The sequence below is a fragment of the Maniola hyperantus genome, chromosome 5 (genome assembly GCF_902806685.2).
Source record: "Maniola hyperantus chromosome 5, iAphHyp1.2, whole genome shotgun sequence".
In the NCBI taxonomy this organism is placed as follows: Eukaryota; Metazoa; Arthropoda; class Insecta; order Lepidoptera; family Nymphalidae; genus Maniola; species Maniola hyperantus.
The window spans coordinates 9,983,944-10,005,698 of NC_048540.1; the positions used below are offsets into that span (position 1 = coordinate 9,983,944).

Below are 21,755 nucleotides of genomic sequence, written 5' to 3' on the forward strand. Positions count from 1 at the left end.
AAAAATCAATTTAATATTTTGTAAACTTGAAAGTAAAAGAAAGGAAATTCCTGCTATGTGTCATTTTATTGCTTGCAGAATGTATGGGGTATATAGCAGAGAAACAGAAATAATCCACTTGCAAAAATAAGTAATTTTTTAAAATGAAAGACTGCATTGAATAATTTAAGCATACTTTATATTTTCATGATCATCTTGAGCAAATAAATCTTTGTAATTTTCTACACATTTAACTTAACATTATAAATATGGAATAACATGATATAAAATCTATAATGGAAATGTTGAACGCTCAGGTATCTAGATTCTTGACAATTTACAATTCAGCTACAAAGCCAAGGACTATAGCTCATATATTTTTTTTCATGATGGGAGATGGGGGGTTGCTGAATTCTCTGAAGAGGGCGTCGCCTGTGAGGTCAGTGATATTCCTGCGTCTAAGATCACTGTCAGGTAACTCTTCGAGAAGGCCGGCCTGAACATTCTTGTCGAGCGTCATGAGCCGCTGCCGCGAGCTCTTGTACTCTTCTATCAAGCTCAGGTTCCTCTTGATGCCGTCGACGAGCTTCACGACGGAGTACTCGCCCATGGCGGCGCCCTCCTGCAGCTTGGTGCCCGCAATCTTCGCCATCGAAGTGTTTTTCACGTCTATTACGAGCTGTATCAGCCACTGCTTCAAATTGCTCACAATCTCCACGGGCCCCTCGTATTCGTTTGGAACGATGCCATCCACTTCGGATTCGAAGAAAGACAGCAGCGGGAACCATATTCTAGTTCTGTAAGGATAATTCCATTCCATTAGTAAACTCTACCAAAGCTTAATTTTACTTTCTGTTAAATTGGAATTTTAGTTAAAAAGGCTGGAAAGAAAAGCGGTATTGGAACTCAAATTTTATTATTTTACTATAGATGATGCCTGCGACCCCATCCATATGAATTTAGGTTTTTAAAAGCACAATTTGATTTTACGGGGAATAAGTAGCCTATCAGTCTCTGCGATGCAAGCTACGAGTATCTATGTACCAAATTTAATAAAAATCGGTTTAGCGGGTGGGGAAGTATCCTTTAAGTCTCCCGCGGGAACTTTTCGACTTTCCAGGACCAAAGTAGCCTATGTCTTTCCCCAGGATGCAGGCGATATCCGTATCAAATTTCGTTATAATCTGTTAAATGGATGGGTTATTCCACTAAACCCCATGGGTTTGGAGGGGTGGTGGGTGGACCACTAGCAAGTCGGACACCCTTTTGCATTTATAATGTTTAGTATTACAGATTTGATAAAATTAACTGTTTTGTTTGATTCCCTCGTCTAGTCTTTTTAGGATATAATCCAAAATTAGGCTTTGACTGCGAATACCAAACCGCCAATTAATGGTTGAGTACACCGGTATTGCTACTGACGTAGAAATCGATAAGTTTTTTTCAAACCCTGACCTCTTGATTTCTATAATATCTTCAGTATCCTCCAAAATAACTCAATTTCTTACTAATGTTACGACAGGGTAGAAATGAAAAGACTTGGAATTGGTGGTAGTTAGTACCTAGCTAATTGTTTCGAAAGAAATCGATTTCGTCGTCCTTAATATTATCGTAATAATATACATAACTCTATTAGCGTGTTTCTGTCCCACACTGTATCGTTAATTAAGGATGACGGTATAGTACCTACCTATTCTATGAATGATTCACGCTACCATGACGTGTCTAGGATGGGCCGTGCCCCGAACAACGATGTTTTGTATGTAGGTACCTATAGGTATGAAATAAATCACGTTGCACCCAACCTAGAGTAACGTGACCTCACAAGGTCAAAACATTGTTTTAAATGCGTACATAAGTATACGCAGGATTAGTCAGGCAAAAAAAGACAGGCTTTCTGTCAAAAAATTCTCAGTCCAGAGTTTGGAAGTTGGTGGTATTACATCTCGGTGCCTGAAGAGTATGTAAATCCGCTGGTCGTATGCCTTTTTCCAGTCATGCACGGAGTAAATGTAAAGTAGTCCTATCAGATTATGAGAGCATGGGAATACAGAGTTCACCTGTGTTTGCGAACACATTCACTATACATATATCCTCCTTTGAGATTAGCCAACATTGGTAGTATATAGCAACAGGCGCGATGTGTCACATCGGATAGGCTGTCTACGTACCTAGAGGAGTCGCTCTGCATAAGTGCCTGGTTGTTGGAAAGGGTGTGGTAGTACAGGAACAGGCGCGACGTGATGTAGAAGGCAATAAACACATCTATGGAGTAATGCTCGTGCGCAGCCAGTATAAAGAATATGCCGAACATATTCATCACCCACGTCAGGATGTGCAGCAGGTACAGGCTGCGCGACGTGTCTGCAACAAACAAACAGACAAATGTAGCCCTTAGGTCCAGTACCAAAGTACACAGTAAGGATATATGATATTACATACAAAGTTTCGACAAAGCCGTCTAGACCAGCGATTTCCAATTGGTGGTCCGCGGAACCCTGGCGTTCCGTGGAAGGGTCACAGGGGTTCCACGGTCTGTCCGAGAGTTACCTAAATAAAACGTTTGTGGAAAAGACTCATAACCGCGCCGCACCGTCACGCCTACACAGCAGTCTAAGATGGAAGCTACCCGTTAGGTATACTCCTAATCGGTTTCTACACGGCATCTTACCGGGAACGCTCAATCGCTTGGCGTTACGTCTTTAGCGGTAGGGTGGTAACTAGCCGCGGCCGAAGCCTCAAATCGAACCGGGACCTCCAACTTTTAATACAATAGTGCACGCACTGCGCCACGGAGGTAATTAACGTCATAGTATTTCTTTGTCACAATAAATGTTTTGCAATACTTATAATAATTATTATTTATCATTATCAAAATAGCCAGCTAGGGTTCCGCCAGCAAAAGTATGACCAATTAGGGTTCCATGGCCAAATAAAATTGGGAACCCCTGGTTGCTGGTGAACAGAGCACGATTGTGCGGTAATTGCGGGACGAAAGAGTGACCCGAACTGGCCTACTATGTAGTTAGGGCCCTATATGTTGAAGGGTCGGCATGGTCGTCATTTAAGTACCACGAGTTCAAACGCGTCGGACTACTGCGTCTCTCCTTATATACTGTGACAAAAGTTCGACAGCTAGAATTTGACGATCGCAATCACTTCTTGCAGCTTTTAGCCTCTAGCTGAGACTCTTATGTCGTTATTGGCTAGAATGCGTAGTAAATGAGCACAGCGTAAATAAATACAGTAAGACGTCGCCCTTGATGTCTGTTATAGCGGCAATAGAAATACGCATTCTGTGAGAATGTGTATTTCTATTCCCGCTTTAACTACAAATACTGAAAATTACAAAAGGGCCGCCATGAAAATTAAACAAAATTTAAAAGTGTTATTTCTTGTACGATGGTACGGAACCCTTCGTGTGCGAGCCCGACTCGCACTTGACTGATTTTATTTTACCTTTTGAACCCATTGACAATAATCTTTAACCATTTTGCATTAAAGTCGTTTTTACATTGATCCTGATTTAATTCTTTGATGATAGCATTTGTAAGAATTTTCTACCTGGTCTCTTTGTTTTGTAATTTTTTCTTGATTTTATATGGATAGCTAACGATACGTAGATATTTTTAAAATAATCCGCAGGATAAGTGCCATAGTAATTTTTACAGGAAATTTGCAAGTTATTCAAAGAATTAAATTTAAAAATCGACAACTTTTACAGTTTTTGGGCTGTAATTTTAAAATACTTGAAGATTTTTCTTGTTTTATAACTGTTTATTATTAACAAGGATATGCACTACAAAACAAAACGCAACAACACGCAAAACATTTAAAAAAATGTAATGAAATACATTGTTTATTTTTTTTACTAATTTTTAAAGTGGCAAACACCCCTTTACCTAGAAAAAAATAAAAAAAATGAATAACTCGAAAACGATACACTTTTGCATTAGACCTTAGGGGTCGTTTGATAGCTAATGTCCTGTACTATAACCCCTTAAGGCAGCTCAGTTCGGTGCTTTCTTCATACAAACGTAGGAGGGAAAATACAACAATATTCGATATTGTACGCACAAAACTAAGAATTATATCGATTTATCTCGTCATTATCTAGGTTCAATGATATCTAAAACATTGAAAAAAATATTGATTTAAAAGTTACGAGCCTCAAAAGATTCCTATTTTAACACTAAATCTATGACAACTTTGGGCGTAAATAAATAAGATTAGGGATATGAAAATCCTAAAACAATTTATCATTACACGTAGTTTATTTATTCATTAGTTGAAATAACTTTACTTTGCAAACCTAAATTCAGTAGTTTTTTCTCAAAAATACTTTTCCCAAACTACTGTTCAACCCTTTTCAAGCGCTAGATTTCGGCTAAAATCATCATGCTTCTCACCCCAAAACATTAGACACCGCGCGGGTGGCGGAGGGAAGGGCCAGCCCACAGCGGCGCGCGGCTGCGCGTGTAATATTGTGGTTTCTATGACGACAACTGTTGTTATTAATATGTTTTCAAAAACAAAAGTCGTAATGATTTTATAAAATTAATTTTTATTCAGTGGCTATGCAAATGTGTAGAAGATTGAGCAGAGCAGAGTCAATAAGTCCTTCAAATACTTATTGCATTTTGTACATTGACCTCTGGAATTTGAAATTTGGACACCAATTTTATTCATTGGTTTATTGACCTGACTTTGTTGTTGAGGTCCTAGTAGGGATATCTACTCGTGTGGTCCTATTACAATAGGTAAGTAACTTTGTTTAGTTATTTATTTTATCTAATTTTAAAAAACCGGCCAAGTGCGAGTTGCTCGCGCACCAAGGGTTCCGTACTCAGGTATTTTTTTGACATTTTGCTCCATAAATCAAAAACTATTATGCATAAAAATAAATAAAAATGTGTTTTAGAATACACAAGTAAAGCCCTTTCATATAATACCCCACTTGGTATACTTATCATACATTGAAAATTGAAAATACTAATTATTTTTTCATTAACACACTTTAATTTTTTTTTGTAAGTTGTAATCACAAATCTATGGTTTTCGGATTTATTCCTTTACTTGTGCTCTAAGACCTACGTACCTACTAAATTTCATGATTCTGGGTCAACGGGAAGTATCCTATAGGTTTGTGTGACAGATACGACACAGATGGAGAGACGGACAGACAGACAGACAACGAAGTGATCCTAAGGGTCCCTTTTTTCCTTATAAAGTACGGAACCCTAAAAAGGTACCTGTATATGTATAATAATATAGGTAGGTAGGTACCTACCTGGTGGTATTTCTTTGTATTTTAGGGTTCCGTACCTCAGAAGGAAAAAACGGAACCCTCTGTCTGTCTGTCTGTCGGTCCGTCTGTCCGTCTGTCCGTCCGTCCGTCCGTCCGTCCGTCCGTCAGTCCGTCCGTCCGTCCATGCGTCTGTCGGTCCGTCCATCGGTCCGTCTGCCCGTCCGTCTGTCCGTCTGTTCGTCTGTCGGTCTGTCCGTCTGTCTGTCTGTCCGTCTATCTGTCTGTCTGTCTGTCTGTCCGTCTTACAAATAAAGTACGCAACGCTTCGTACAAATAGTACTTTTTTATTTATTTACTAGCTGACGCCCGCGACTTCGTCCGCGTGGATGTAGGTTTTCAAAAGCCCGTGGGAACTCTTTTATTTTCTGGGATAAAAGAAGGCAGGTCATGCCTGTCGTAGAGGTGATGGCCGTTGGAGCCGGAAAGTTCTTGAGTGGAGACCGCGTAGGTATAAGTAAGCGTAGTGTGGGACGCCTTCCAGCACGATGGACCGACGATATACAGAGGCTGGCGGGAAGTGGCTAGGTGAGGAAGGCTGAGGACCGGGTGTGGTGGCGCTCTTTAGGGAAAGCCTATGTCCAACAGTGGACGACCGCAGGCTGATGATGATGGAAAAAATCACGTTGATCCGTTGCACCCCTCACACGTCCCTATCCGCCTTCTCCACTCCTGTCACGCTGGCGAATAAGTTTGGAATAGAATAGGATTTCGATGGAGTGCGTGGATTTTTGTGAACGGAGTTCAACCATGTAGTCGTGGTTTGGTACAATAGTAAATGGTACAATATTAATTCACCAACAACAGTTCCTAAAACCCATAGAATAGGAGTGCAGTACCCTGCAGCATCAGTATTGAAGAGTTGGAACTTAAAGTTCAATAATGGTATATATGTTTGGCATCTACAATATTATCTCACAATCAACAGTGGCTTAGGAGTGCAATACCCTGCATCATCAGGGTTGAAGAGTTGGGATATCGAGTTGAATTATGAAGTCGTTGCTTGGTACCTAAACCAGAGATAGTTTATTCTAAGCGTACCTTTAATATCAATTCAACATCAACTATTCCTAAAACAGCTGATTGAAATCCAAAAGTACAAAAGCTACCCGTCATTATTATGATGATGGTTGAGAAGTTGGAACTTGAAGTTTTAACATGTATGGTTTCTAACAAAAAAGAATGAATGAAATCGGACTACGCGTTAATGAATTACAGCTCAGTATACATTTTAACTTTCAACCCCTCTCCTAAGGGAACCATGCTGAATTTCGGGATAAAAAGTATCCTATATCCTATATCCTCATAGTATGACGTCAAATCGTACCAAGTTTCATTGGAATCCATTCAGTAGTTTCAGCGTGATGCGCGGCCGTGATACAGACAGACAGACAGACAAAAATGAAAAAAAAATCCAGTTTTGGGTTCAGTATCGATTATAGAGTGCCCTCGAAAAAAAAATTTCAAAATATCTTCAATGTACAGAATTTCACCTGTTACAGTTTTATTATAAGTAATAAAATAATAATAATAATATTGATTCAGATACAAGTTAGCCCTTGACTGCAATCTCACCTGGTGGTAGGTGACGATACAGTCTTGCTTACGACTATTTCGGATCGGAAATTCTTGGATTCAGGTTAAATGCAGTGCAAAAAGAGAGATCATTAGGATTCCGTACCTCAAAAGGAAAAAGGAACCCTTATAGGATCAGTTTGTTGTCTGTCTGTCTGTCCGTCTTACAAATAAAGTACGCAACGCGTACTAGTACGCGTAGTCTGTCTGTCTGCTAGCTTTTCACAGCTCATCCATTTAACCAATTTTGATGAAATTTGGTACAAAAATAGCTTGCATCCCGGGGAAGGACATAGGCTACTTTTATGATAAATAACTTAATAAGATTTAGTGGATACCGCTATTTTTCTGGAAATAACGTTAGATGCGAAACTTCAATGGGGCTCTCATATAAATAACTTATCGAACAGACAGTTCTGCTGCAAATGCGGTAAAAAAGATTCGCCAGTTGACAGACATAGAAACGGCGAGACTAGTATATTTTAGTTACTTTCACAGCATCATGTCATATGGCATATTATTAGAAAAGAAAAAGAAAGAAAAGAAAAAACGTTTATTTTTTAAAGCTGTACCACACATTACCAGTTACCAACTGGTTAGGTTATCCCAGCGCCTCTTATACTTGAGTAATAAAGTCAAAAAACCTCAAGTAGAAGAAGCGCCGGAATAAAGTATGTCATGTGTGGCACAACCCAAAAAAAAGGTCCCTACTCAGCATAAATGCATATTGTCTTGCACAAGTACAAAAACATACAGCGCTGGTTTTCAGTAGAAACCCTGATTCAGATGGCACCACGGAATTATTATGGGGTAATGCTGCTGATATAAATTCTATTTTTGTGCTGCAGAAAAGGGCTGTTCGAGCCATATATAGTATGGGACCACGAGAGTCGCTGAGAACTAAATTTAGAGAAGTTAAAATTATGACAGTGCATAATCAATATATTTTTGAAAATTTATTGTACGTATATAAAAACATAAATAAATTAAAAAAAAAGTGACTGTCATAAGTTCAAAGTGACTGTCATAAGTTCAAAGTTTTCATAAAACGTAAACTAATTAAAAAATCCTATTACATTGTAAAGGATTATTTAAATGATAAGCAAGCTTGGGAATGAGTTGCTCGGCTTTGTGATAGTTCTAATAAGTTTAATTTATGATTTTGTAAAGAGGTGATAATAAAAAGAATACCCGGCTGAGTTAGCTGTGGGCTCTTCTCAGTCTTGGGCACGTTTGGAACCCTCGTAGCGTTTGCGAAATAATTATCACCACTATATTTTACAAATCCAACAATGACAATCGAAAAGAGTAATTTATTACCTATTTTGAACAAATCATTTGACTTTGACTTTTGATCTCGGAAAATCAAAGTTCCCACGGGATTTTTAAAAAACCTAAATCCACGCGGACGAAGCTGCGGGCATCATCTAGTGCATACTAAATAGTTTTTGATTTATCATGCAAAATGTCAAAAAATACTATTTACCTATTTATTTATTTTTCACTAGCTGCCCCGGCGAACTTCGTACCGCCTAACAGTCGATTCTTTTTCAGGATTTTTTTAAAAATTTTCTCTACGTAAGAACCATATTCGTACTTCAAGGAATATTATAAAAAAAGAATTAGCGAAATCGGTTCAGCTGTTCTCGAGATTTGCGATCAGCAACACATTTAGCGATTCATTTTTATATGTACCGAAATTCTAGTTACATAGTAGTAATAAATTAAGTTACATTGTAAATGCTTATCTCTAAACAGAGATTTAGAGATAAACATTTTACTATTGTAGTACGGAAACCTCGGGGCGCGAGTCTGACTCGTACTTGGCCGGTCGGTCTGTCGGTCGGTCGGTCGATTTATTTTAGAATGCATCGTATCGACAGCTGGTGGTAGTAGTTTACATATATCCTACTAATATTATAAACTAGGTGAAGCTATGATAGCCTAGTGGTTAGGACGTCCGCCTTCTAAACGGAGGTCGGGGGGTTCGATCCCGGGCACGCACCTCTAACTTTTCGGAGTTATACGCGTTTTAATTAATTAAATATCACTTGCTTTAACGGTAAAGGAAAACATCGTGAGGAAACCTGCATGCCGAGTTCTCCATAATGTTCTCAAAGGTGTGTGAATTCTACCAATCCGCACATGGCCAGCGTGGTAGACTATGGCCAAAACCCTTCTCACTCTGAGAGGAGACCCCTGCTCTGTAGTGAGCCGGCGATGGGTTGATCATGATGATGATGAGGTGATGCCCGCGACTTCGTACGCGTGGAATTAGATTTTTAAAAATCCCGTGGAAACTCTTTGATTTTCCGGGATAAAAAGTAGCCTATGTCACTCTCCAGGTCAACCATACCCATGCAAAAAATCACTTCGATCCGTTGCTCTGTTGCGACGTGATTGAAGGACAAACCAACGAACCAACAAACAAACACACTTTCACATTTATAATAGGTGTAGTGATGTGTGTGTGTGGATGTTTGGATGTTTGTTACTCAATCACACAAAAACGGCTGAACGGTTTTGGATGAAATTGGGAATGGAGATAGATAAAAGTGTTAATTTAGGGTATACCCTAAATTAACACATAGGCTACTTTTTATCCCGGAAAATCAAAGAGTTCCCACGGGATTTTCAAAAACCTAATTCCACGCGGACGAAGTTGCGGGCATCAACTAGTAATAAAATATAATTTGGACTTATCCGAATTCCGAAAGTCAGGGTTGTCAAATCACACTTATATTATAAAGGCGAAATTTTGTATCTGCGTGTGTGTGTGTATAGGTTTGTTACCCTTTCACGCAAAAAGTACAAGACGGATTTGGCTGAAATTTGAAATAGTGATCGCTTTTGAAAGAGTTCTCGCGGGATTAAAAAACCACTATATCCTCGCGGACGAAGTCGCGTGTATCATCTAGTTACAAATATAAGTATGTAGGTCATAATGTGTGCTTAGACAATTTAATTATATACTTGAGTTTTCGTGTAACAGAAACAAAAATGGATTGGCGGAAGAGGAAAAAGAAACGGTTTAGACTCGCAAAAGCTTCTCGCAAAAGCAAATCCCTTGCAAAGAGGAGATCTATTAAAATTCATCAGAATCTTTCCAAACCATAATATTATCTTGTGATGATAATGCCATTACTTTTTCGGGGTTATTGCCGTGCGTCACACCCGACGTGAGTAACAATGTGACTCGACGGGAATTTTATTTGACTGAATATGTACTTTTCCGGGATGCTGAATTTGATAATGACATTTATTTTCAAATCCAAAATAGCAGACATGCACTTTTCATAAAAAATAGAAATGGGTGTCGTTTTCAGGGTTTCCAGGATGCTGGTTTTGATAATGACATTAATTTTTTAATCTAAGATGGCGGGCCAGCACTTTCTATAAAAAATAGACGCGAGTGTCGTTTTCAAGGTTCTCCAGGATGGTGAATTTGATGATCACATTTATTTATTTTTAATAAATACTTATATATTATACTTCTATTTTAGTGGATCACGGGATTTTCTTTGGCAAGGAAACGACAAAGCAAAAAATCGAATTGAATTAGATTATGATGCTATCACACCGTACCATTTAGAGCCAGCTTCTGAAAGTTTGACACTGTGTTTGTAAGTTGATATTATTTAGATACTAGCAAATGCCCACGACTTCGTCCGCGTGGGCTACACAAAATTTCGAACCCCTATTTCACCCCCTCCAGAGTTGAATTTTCAAAAATCTCTTCTTAGTGGATGCCTGCGTCATAATAGCTATCTGCATGCCAAATTTCAGCACGATCCGTCCAGTAGTTTGAGCTGTGCGTTGATAGATCAGTCAGTCAGTCAGTCAGTCAGTCAGTCAGTCAGTCAGTCAGTCAGTCAGTCAGTCAGTCACCTTTTTCTTTTATATATTTAGATTAGGAATTAGGATTAGGATAATATAATTATTATGTTACTAGCTGCCCCGACGAACTTCGCACCGCCTACAGTCGATTCTTTTTCAGGACATTTTTTAAATTTTTCTCTCCATAAGAACCATCCCCGTACTTCAAGGAATATTATCAAAAAGAATTAGCGAAATCGGTGCAGCTGTTCTCGAGATTTGCGATCAGCAACACATTCAACAATTCATTTTTATATAATAATATAGAGATTTACTATTTGTTGTCAGATTTGTCAATGCTGAATTATGTTGTATTTTAGTGACTCAAGACATTCCTTTTAGAAGAAAACAAGGAAAATAAAATGAATGTGCCCAATATACGTACCACTGAAATCCAACATGATGCTGCAACATTCAATTCCGTACTAAATATTGAAAGGTCTACCCATACCATACTTGTAAGTTGTTATGCTATGTTTTTTGCATACATTCTATATAGATAATACTCACAATATATTTATGTTGATTGTATGTTTATTAATTCCAGAAATGAAATGGAGAGCTTCAATAGTTCTGCGTCGAATGATACATCTAATGTGACTGTTGAAACAGAAAATGATACATATTGTGTTTATGTGTGTAGTGGGCTTTTAGAGGGAAATTGAATTGTACCTACTTCCTACTTATAAAAATAAAATTTTCATTTTTGAGATCAAAGTGGAATTTATTTAGACTTTTTTATACACAAGTAGATGGTATATATAGTTTTTAGTCGCTACTAATAGATAAGTGTAGGCAACAAAATTTATTTTCACAGACAAACGAATGTGTAATCATGTGTTCCTAATAGGTAATCCGCCAGCACAGAGAATTCAACTCCTAGAGTACGCATATACAAGGATTTACATGAAAACAAAATCGTAAAATGTTGGCGGGGGACAGGGGAGAATGCTTTGTTGTGATTGGTGGACTGACTAATAAAAACAATGTGCGGAATGAGGGTACCGAACGGGCGTGGGCGATGATTCATTTAAAATTCCGTGGGATCACCACGATTTAGCAATGCAATTCCTTAGGTACAGCATCAGGGTCGAGAAGTGGGTCTTCGAGTTCAATGATAAAGTCTTTACTTGGTAGATATAGGTACCTACCTCTCAATATCAATTTATAACCGACAGTTTCAAAATCCCATAAGTTTTGGTGGTCATGTCCCCTGCAGCATCAGGATTGAGGAGTTGAAATCCACATTTTATATAGGACAATGTTGCAAAGTTTCTTTATCAATTAAAAAAAATACGCAAATCGGTTCAGAAATCTCGGAGATTTCTGTGTACATAGGTAGAAAAACACAACTCCTTTTTTAAAAGTCGGTTAAAAAAGTATCCTTTGTTAATCCTCTACTTGTCTGTAAAAGTCCCGTCAAAATAGGTTCTGCCGTTCCGAAGATTAGCCCGTTCAAACAGACAGACAGACAGACAGTTTTTAAAAACATTTGATTCAGCTGTTATGGTACAGTTCAAATAACAATATTATGAGCTTGCGGTAGTTATTTCGAAATTACAGACAGACACTTCATAGAAGTATGGATTTCTATAATATAATATAAGTACGAGTTGTTTATACACGCTGAGGTAGTAGTTACCTAATAGGTATGTATGTAAGTGAGATTTTATAGTATTCATCAAAAGATAAGTAGGTAATCATTATCATTCAAAAAAAATTTAAAAATATCTATTTCAGTAGGTAAAACAATTTCACATAGTGCGTAGTAATTGGGACCATCCCAGTAACTGTTTTAGTATTGCTACGAGTACTCGTGGCAGGCGACCCCGCTCTTCCATAAAATCTTATACAATAATAATTGAAATAAGTAGTTCCTTCATAAATCATATATTTACAAAAATTCATCGGTGACATCTGTCCAACTATCTGTGTGCCATCATCAATATATCCGGACGCTAGTGTGAGCGCATGCACTCGCTACACTGCTCATCACTGAGTCTATTTCTTTCTATCACAATGTTAGGTGAAATAGCATACAGGTTACCCACGTGGGCCGAGCAGTTCGGACGTGCATCCAGCGTCACCTTAAGGGCCCGCTATCACTTGAATTATGAAATTTTAAGATTTCAAGCTCCTAATTTACCATCATAGGACGAACTTTCATATAATTGAATACATGTTTAAAATAAATCAATCTTTCGTATTGACCTTTAATGTGTCATATTTACAAAATCTATTTTGTTTATTTTGTAGTGTCCAATCTCCCACACCTAGTTTTAATTAAATAAATAACAGACTCAACTTTGAAACCCTAAATATGTGCTTGAAAATCATCTAATTTACTGGAAAAATACCTGAATATCAGAAATATTGACTTATAATGTACTAGAATATGGATTTTAATCACATTACCGGGTAAAAAAAAAACTGTTTCCAATTTTCACGAATTATGTGGCTAGTTTTAGACAACTTTTTGTATTGAATAAAACATAAATTCAACCAAAAATTTATACCAAAATAAGCTATGTTCTTTAACAAATCTATTTGTATAGTTTTGGTAACAATCCATTTATTTGATCGAGCATAAAAAAAATTATAAACATCACTCTAAATTACTATAAATAGCCACGCAATGGCTTCGTTCGTATGGACGAGCGTAAATTTGTAATCCTCCTCTTAACGGGATCGTGTCCTATTTTCCTGCAACCTTGAAAAGCTTGCATTACAAAATGGACATTTATTCCCGAAAAATCAAGAGTTCCCACGGAGTTAAAAAAAACCTAAATGCACGCGCACGAAGTCGCGGGCATCATCTAGTCTTTTATAAAGTAGCAGGGTGCTTAGTTGGATCCTATAATGTTATTTTCCAAGGCAACACTTAATACGTCATCATAATGATTGAATATATTTAGGTAAGCACTACAGAATCAGCATCATTAAATATAATTTTCTTGTTTTTACGAAATAGGTACTCTTGAACTGCAATGAAACTAAAAACATTTTAAATCGGTTTTGACTTAAAATTAAGTGACCCTGACCAGTGAATAATCCACTTACCATATTGTTATTATGTAGGTAAAGTAGGTACCTACCTACTTAGTACCCTACTCTACTTAGAATGTGTGTCTATTATCTAAAGGGGCTTGAGGGTATCGACTAGTATCAATAATAATAATAATCGATTACATCAATTGATTGATTATTATATTTTAACTATTTGTTTAAATTATTTTATACGCACATGCAATGAAATGACGCACATAATATGTCATATGATTGATAAACAACAATAAACTGTGTGAGTTAGTACGACACTCAGATAGATAGGTACCATACGGAAATAATATTGATGGCACAGTTTCAATGTTCATATAACAAATGACAATGTAAACAATCTTAATTTACAAGAATATTTATCTTTTAGCAATTGATTCTAACAATATGGCATGCAGTTGTTTGCCAAGTATCTATGAAAATCTTTAGCGTAACTTGCATAGGCAATAATTTTAATTAACTAGTCGTAATGGGATTTAAGAAAATCCGTAGTAATTCCATACTAATATTATTTATAAACGCGAAAGGGTCTGTCTGTCTGTATGCTAGTTATTCACGGTCCAATCGTTTAAACAGTTTTTACGAGGTACAGAGATAGCTCGCATCTAGTTTCTAGGGGAAGGACATAGTAGGCTACTTTTTGTCCCTTAAAATCATAGAGTTCCCACAGAATTTTCAAATATACTAAATCCATGCCGATGAAGTCGCGGGCGGGCATCATCTATTTGGTACAGAGATAGGTTTTTTTAACTTAGACGGATATAGCTTTTTATCTCGGAAAATCAGTGTCCATTGGTTTTTAAAAACCAAAGTCCTTGCGGACGAAGTCGCGGGCATCATCTAGTAACTCATAAAATAAAGTAAGATATAAATAAGCGAGGTTGTAAAATGTAAATACATAACATCGTTAATAATATCCGCATTATAGTTATTACGCTTCCGGATTATAATAGTCACAATATAATAGGCCCGTTTGACGTTTTCCATAGCTCCACACACATGGCTACTGTATCACAATCTCTAACACCTCGTGATATATAGTCCGCGACAGGTCGAGATGGCAATCGAGTTATGAGACGGGGGGACGCCCCGCACACCCACACTTCACCCGCGGGCGCCCGCACCGGGTTAGCGCGGGGGCTGTGCGGGCCGTCCCCACCCCAGTTGCCATCTCAACCTGTCGCGTACTATAGGTATTAGTCCCGCAAATTGCTATTACGCTGGAAGCCTGGAACCATGTTTCATTACATCGAAATGACGTCATTTTGACGTCATTTGACGTATATTTAAGTAAAAATATTCCATCCGGTCCAAACTTCAGTCTAGTGCTGACGTCACTAAAATGGCGGCCATCCGCATTAGCAATTTGCGGGACTTATAGTACTTAAATTATCACATCAATTGGATTTTTAACCGACTTCAAAAAAAGGAGGAGGTTCTCAATTCGTCGGAATCTTTTTTTTTTTTTTATGTATGTTCCCCGATTACTCGAAAACGCCTGGACCGATTTTGAAAATTCTTTTTTTGTTTGAAAGGGTATACTTCAAAGTTGGTCCCATTTCAATTTGGTGAAGATCTGATGAACATCTTCGAAGATAGATACTGGAACTCCTCAACGGATAAGAGTAAATTGCTCGCGATCAGTGTAATAGCTTAGTAAACAATAGATTTTTAACCAGTCATAGCATAATTCCATGGGGCCACTAAAATTGTGAAATAAAATTTTTTTACAAAAAAAATAAAAACCGACTTCGTTACACAAACACTAAAAATTGAAAAATAATTTAATTTATTACCGAATATATTATGTATACAAGAGTTAATATAGTTCCATAATAATATTTTTTGGGGTCGGTGCCAATGAGGTGCCATTGTGGAGTCCCATAAAAATATGAAGTCTAGACGATTCGCGCAGCTAAAGCTAATTGGCACCGGCACCAAAAAGTATTATTATGGAACTATATTAACTCTTGTATACATAATATATTCGGTAATAAATTAAATTATTTTTCAATTTTTAGTGTTTGTGTAACGAAGTCGGTTTTTATTTTTTTTGTAAAAAAATTTTATGCGTTGCATTTGATTGTTCAATGATCAACTGATTAACGTTACAGATAAATTAAAAAATTGGTTAAACTTACATTCAGTGATAAAGAAATTGAGGAGTGTTAAAGCGACCGTATGTCCGGAAAACATGTAGTCGCCACAGGTCCTCACGCCCCGGACGGACATGCCTGCGCCGCTCCATATGTCGTAGGCCTGGTGCAATCGCCGGCCCCACACGGTCAGGTCGTCCGCGGGCGGGTAGAAGCGCGGCTCACACTTCAGGTGCGAGCCCGGCACCGACAGAGAAGTTATTAGCATCGTGAAGCATCGCAGCAGGAACACTGTGCCGGCCAAGGCGAAGAATCTCCTTAGGATGATAAACCTGGGGACATATTAACTTTTATCATAGCATGCCAGAATAAGTTTTGGAAGTCAAAAGTAGTAGTCTAGTAAAGATCTAGTTAATAGTACAGCGGTGTCGATTCTGACCAACATTTTAGACAGCACATTAGACAGTTGTGCTATTCTGAGAACACACTTAAATGACAGGCATTATTAGTATAAAAGAAAAAGCTAACTGACTGAATAACTGATCTATCAATGCACAGCTCACTCTACTGGACGGATCGGGTTGAAAGGCATGCAGATTACAGATAGCTATTATGACGTAGACATCCTAAGGGGGTAAAATAGGGGGTTGAAATTTGTGTAGCCCACGCGAACGAAGTAGCGAACATAAGCAAGTATGAAATATAAATGAAATGCTATCCAGAGCCAGATGAATCACTCAAAAAAATTGGCACAGAAAACTGTTTTTCAGAACATGTCGTTTTTTCAATTGGCCCTTACAAGGAAAGTTTGTTTGCATTGCTATATTTGCTAAGTGTCTAAAGGGCCAATTTAAACTGATGGCATCGAACGGCGGCACCTAGCTCAGCATGTAGACTGCAGAGAGTAGAAACGCCCACCGCCGCGAGCAGTCAAAGGCCATGCGCCACATAGGTCTAACTACACTGGTGCGCTTTCAACTATCGTAAAGTACGTCATGTAAGCTACCAAAGCATTGTATAGTTTTGTAATAGCGCACGCGTCTACGCATCGCGTGTTACGTGTGCGTCACAAATAAGAGAAAGAATGCAAGAGTGTGCGTATTGCGTGCACCACATGGTCTGATGCTGTTGCATGCGGTTTTTGCCAGCGAATATGAAGCATGCACGCAGGCATACCCTGAGTAGTTAGCGTATGCATCTAATGCAAGTTGAAAGCGCACCTTTGTAGTTAAAACCTACGGCCTACGCACCGTTTTAACTAGTCGCTACTCGCTAGACTGCTCGAGGCGCCACGCGCGGTCTCGCACTTTTTCGTCAAGCGATACTATGCATTTTACCAATAATGAATGATGAAATGGTCGTAGCAGAAAGCGACTTCCCATTAAGGTACGGCATAAAATAAAACAGTATAGTCCTCGACAGGTCGATATCGCAGTTGGGGTGGCAACGCCCCGCTGAGCCCCCGCGCCAACCCGGTGCGGGCGAGCGCGGGTGTGCGGGGCGTCCCCCGCCTCATACTCCAATTGCCATCTCGACCTGTCGCGCACTATAAATATACTGCAGAAATCGATTAGGCGTATTCTGCATGAGTCTATAGAACTACTAATTGCTATATAACATTATGTAACTATTATATCTTCCTAGCTAGTACATTTTAAATCTTAATTGCGTCGACAAACATGATTGATTGTGGTCAAGAGCAAACTAACAGTAATAGGAAAATAAATCAACAATAAAGAGAATAACATTTTTTATCATAATGGCCTCAGTGATCTAATTTATATTTATTATCACTTACTTAATCCTATTAAAGCTGAGAATTAATAATATTAAAATATAAAAGTAGGTATATCGCGTGACACAATTAACTTAATGAAAAAATAATAAAGAAAGATAGACTAGACCTCAAGACAATGTACCTACACAAATATAATAAAAAAAGAAATACAATCTTTTGTCAGACAATTATCAAGAGTGAGCTGTGAGAGTGAGTCATAGAAGAAACAAAGTTCAATCATGAGTACTTAGGGTGACAAATGTTTACTTGACTAACAATGAAATCAGAACTAAACAATCAAAATATCAGAACTGAACTATAAAAGTGTCAAGGAATCCATACTAATATTATAAACAATTAGATGCGCGCGAGTTCGTCCGCGTCGGTTTAGGTTTTTAAAAGTCCTATGGTTACTCCTTGTTCTCCGGGTTTAAAAGTTAGCCTGTGTCACTCTCTAGGTCATTGCTCTATTGTGGCGATGTTGAAGGACAAAGAAATATATTTTTGTATTTATAATATGGGTAGTGAAGCTAAAGTGTCTGTCTGATATCTTTTCATTACCCATCTGATAATTTTCCGATTTTTAAAATCCGATTTCGGCATAGCTTGTATCCCCATACAGCAAACAGCTACTTGTATGTGCGGAAAAGAAACCCAGAAAGAAAGAAGAACCCTTCAGGATCTTGCATCCCATCGGCTACTTTTTCTCCCAGAAAATCAAAGTGCACAGGATTTCAAAAACATTTGCCATCTCTACCTGTTGTGTACTGTAGTATAATAGTTGAGGGCATCATTTAGTTAATAATAAACAAAGGCATGTTATCAATGTAGGTAAGACAAGAAAGATCATCAAAAGCAATTAAATTAGTAGATCAACAAAACTGAATGTAACAAAAATAATGTAATGTAAGTAACAATTTTCTACCCACAATTCAAACAGCAATATTTGTTCCTTTTGTTGCCTATTTATTTTTGCAGACATATACAATGAAGAAAATGTTCGCTTAAAAAACTCTTTTTTTAAACTATCAAGTATTCAAATGTTATTAGACAAGAATTTCACAGGTTAAAGATAAGGTTATAGCGTATCAATGGCTGCATGATAAGCCCTTGGATTGTACTATTTCAAAACAACAAGTGGTTACTGGTTATGTCAAGCATGGTTCAAGGGCCACATCCACAAGGACAGTATATTTTAGGTAAATTTTGTAATGCTGATACTTCTTGGCAAGAGCATATTATTAATGTGGTTGCCAAAAAGTGACATGGCACCGATTCTGTTGTTTTTTTCTAAACTAAATTTAAAATATCTGCAACTTTTTCTTTTTAATATTGCTAAAAAAGGATGGAACATGAATTTTACATTTAAAGACTCGAAATATTAGTGCACGTGCTACAAATTTAAACAATAGGCTCCTAACTGACAGCTAAAATCACGAGGTTTGATAGCTCTAAATTAAATTTGAAACTGTCAAACTGTGTCTGTCCTTTTCATATTACATTAGTTAGAAGAGTATGGGGATACTCTAAAATTTAGTTGTGCTCAGAATCAGTACCAATATTACATTAAACTAAATCAGTTTAATTGTCCTCTTGCAAGTGTTAAATGTTTATTAAGAATTTTACCAAGAGGTCCTGTTACCTACGAATTTAATAAATTTATGCAAAAGGGTTTTTGGGAATTCTAGAATATTAATAGGAATGTAAATCTAATTCCACATAGACAAGGAGTTTGTATGTATACAATAACTTCTTTGAATTAATGAAAATAAAGAACAGCAAGCTCATTTTAGTATAATTTGTTATACTAATTTAATCTGTATGGTACAATTTTACAGGATGTTTGACACACTTAAGTCTGTTATTGAAGGTTTGTGTGTTGTGTGATGTGTGTTGCATATTGCATGCTGAACATTGTATTGTACCAATTCAGATTTATCAGGTTGAGCAAATTATAGTAAATTAAGCTTGTCATTTCTTGTGTATCAAGGACTTCTGCAAAGTTCGTGCAAGCATGGACTTTAACTTTTGTTTAATGTTGAATGAAAATAGTTTACCTGTGTTTATGGAAGAAGAGCACACCAAGCCAAATGGCCATCAGGAAGGAGCCCGTGATCTCACACATGTCAAAAGCCCATGGAATATGGGGCACATTATCAAGGAAAAGATCTGGCAGTGGAGGATACTTTTTCATATCTGGGACCTTGTCGTGAACGATTACCATTACAACAGCAGTCACCCAGGTCACCAGAAAAACATAACCTGGCAAGATTGAGAAGTCCACAAATCAAATAATGAAAATGTATGGGATTTCTTTACAAATTTATCCAATTAAGTAAAGTTTTGTAAGTTGCATTGGATTGTTTTACACCATATTTATTTATAATATTATATTATAGTCAAGCAAAAAATATTTTAATTAAATCAAGGAAGCATATTGCAGTTAGATTGTATTTCATGCTATAATAGTTACCTAAAGCTATTGCAGTTTTCCACACTTCAGGTCTTAATCTGGAAGCTTTCAGATCTGGAGTAAAATTAGATATACACTCAGTATTTCTTGCATTTAACTCATTCTGTAACTGTTTGTGAAGTCTATAGCTTAGATGCGATAAATTGGTGCCAACGAAATTTATATTAGTAGCAGAATTATTAAACGTTTGGTCCTCACATAATCCAAGTTCATACATTGCATTTCGATTATTTCTTTGTAACTTTTTCACTAACAAGATAAATCTTTTTCGTTCACCCAATTTCAGTTGGTCGAAGGGATAATCGTAGAAATCCCGGTCAACAAAGGCTAACAAACACTGTCCGTCGATATCTTGTGCCTTGCAGATATCTGTTATGAAGCCTGAAATCTTCTCTTTATGTAATAACTCTAGCACTTCTTTGTTGCTCCACTTTATTACATCCATATCCATCTTTGTTTACGTTTAGTTTATACACAATTGTTGACGAGTTACGTGCACATATGAATTTTAAATGGAACACTTACTAATTAATTGATTACTGAACTGTTTTTAAATTATGATTTATAGTTTAATTAACGACATTATGTACTACACTGTCATGTTATGCCTCTTGCCTACTTTCCAGTTTCCTTTCCCTTTGGTCAAATCAAATTACGCGACACCTAGGAAAAACACAAAATGACAAGTAATAAAATATTCATCATCGTCATCACACTAGTGATGTATACATGAGGGCAAAGCATTCGCTAACTTAAATAAAAAATGTTATTTCATTATTTTTATTTATTATATATTATATAATATATAATAACTGGCACTTACCTCGGTCAGCATATTAATCTGGCCATTCAACGAGGTAACGCTGCCAGCGTTCTGGGCACCCTGCCTCGTTGCGGTGGTTTAGATGATACCTATTTTCGATCTGTAATTTTTACGTTCAATTGTTTAAATTCTTATATATTATTGTTATAGGTAAATACTCATCTAATTTTCTAAAGCTGCTGTAAAGTGTAACATACTGAGAAATCCTAAAAATATCATATACTTTTATAATTACTAACGATTATTTAAAAATATTTTTTCCTTACCTAAAAAATATTTTTTTAAACCTTAATCTGGAACTGTTAATGAAAAAAGTTTAATTTTTTTAACGTAATAGATACTAAAAAAGACAAATTGTGTTGTGTAGAATGATATTATTTTCATAATTGAATGGTGAATAGACCTAACCATTCGAAAATCGAAGGTAAGAATAAAAAATGTAGGATGTTTAGGGTCCCTCTAATTAGTAGATTATTAACCAAGGGGATAAAGCGTCTTCTGTCGCGGGTGACGATTTAAATCGCGAGCGTAACGAAGGACTCGAGGTTTACTCCCGAGTGCAGCGAGGGTGTTAAAAACTTAAATCCCTCGCTTCGCTCGTGATTTAAGACGAGTCCTGAGTGTAGCGAGGGATTTAAGTTCTCCCAAGACTAAGACAGCTTTATCACCGAGGAAAATACTCTACTTTTCGTACCATTTGCGAAAAAATTAACACAATAATATGAGATAAGCATTTATTAAACGTATTTTTAGAACATTAACTTATTTATAAAAATAAATTAAAATAAACTTAA

The 21,755-nt window shown here is 37.1% G+C and overlaps 1 protein-coding gene across 1 annotated transcript; it reads right to left on the reverse strand.

Moving 5' to 3' along the window:
- Positions 1 to 156: 156 nt before the first annotated feature.
- On the reverse strand, positions 157 to 21,041 carry LOC117982428 (sphingomyelin synthase-related protein 1-like). The gene is made up of 6 exons (XM_034968786.2): positions 20,962 to 21,041; positions 20,139 to 20,801; positions 19,723 to 19,927; positions 15,934 to 16,220; positions 2,151 to 2,343; positions 157 to 776 (listed from the first exon to the last, which is right to left on the reverse strand). Exons 2-6 carry the CDS (start codon positions 20,587 to 20,589, stop codon positions 350 to 352), a joined length of 1,563 nt encoding a protein of 520 aa, XP_034824677.1. The 5' UTR covers positions 20,590 to 20,801; positions 20,962 to 21,041; the 3' UTR covers positions 157 to 349.
- Between the last annotated feature and the right edge of the window lie 714 nt (positions 21,042 to 21,755).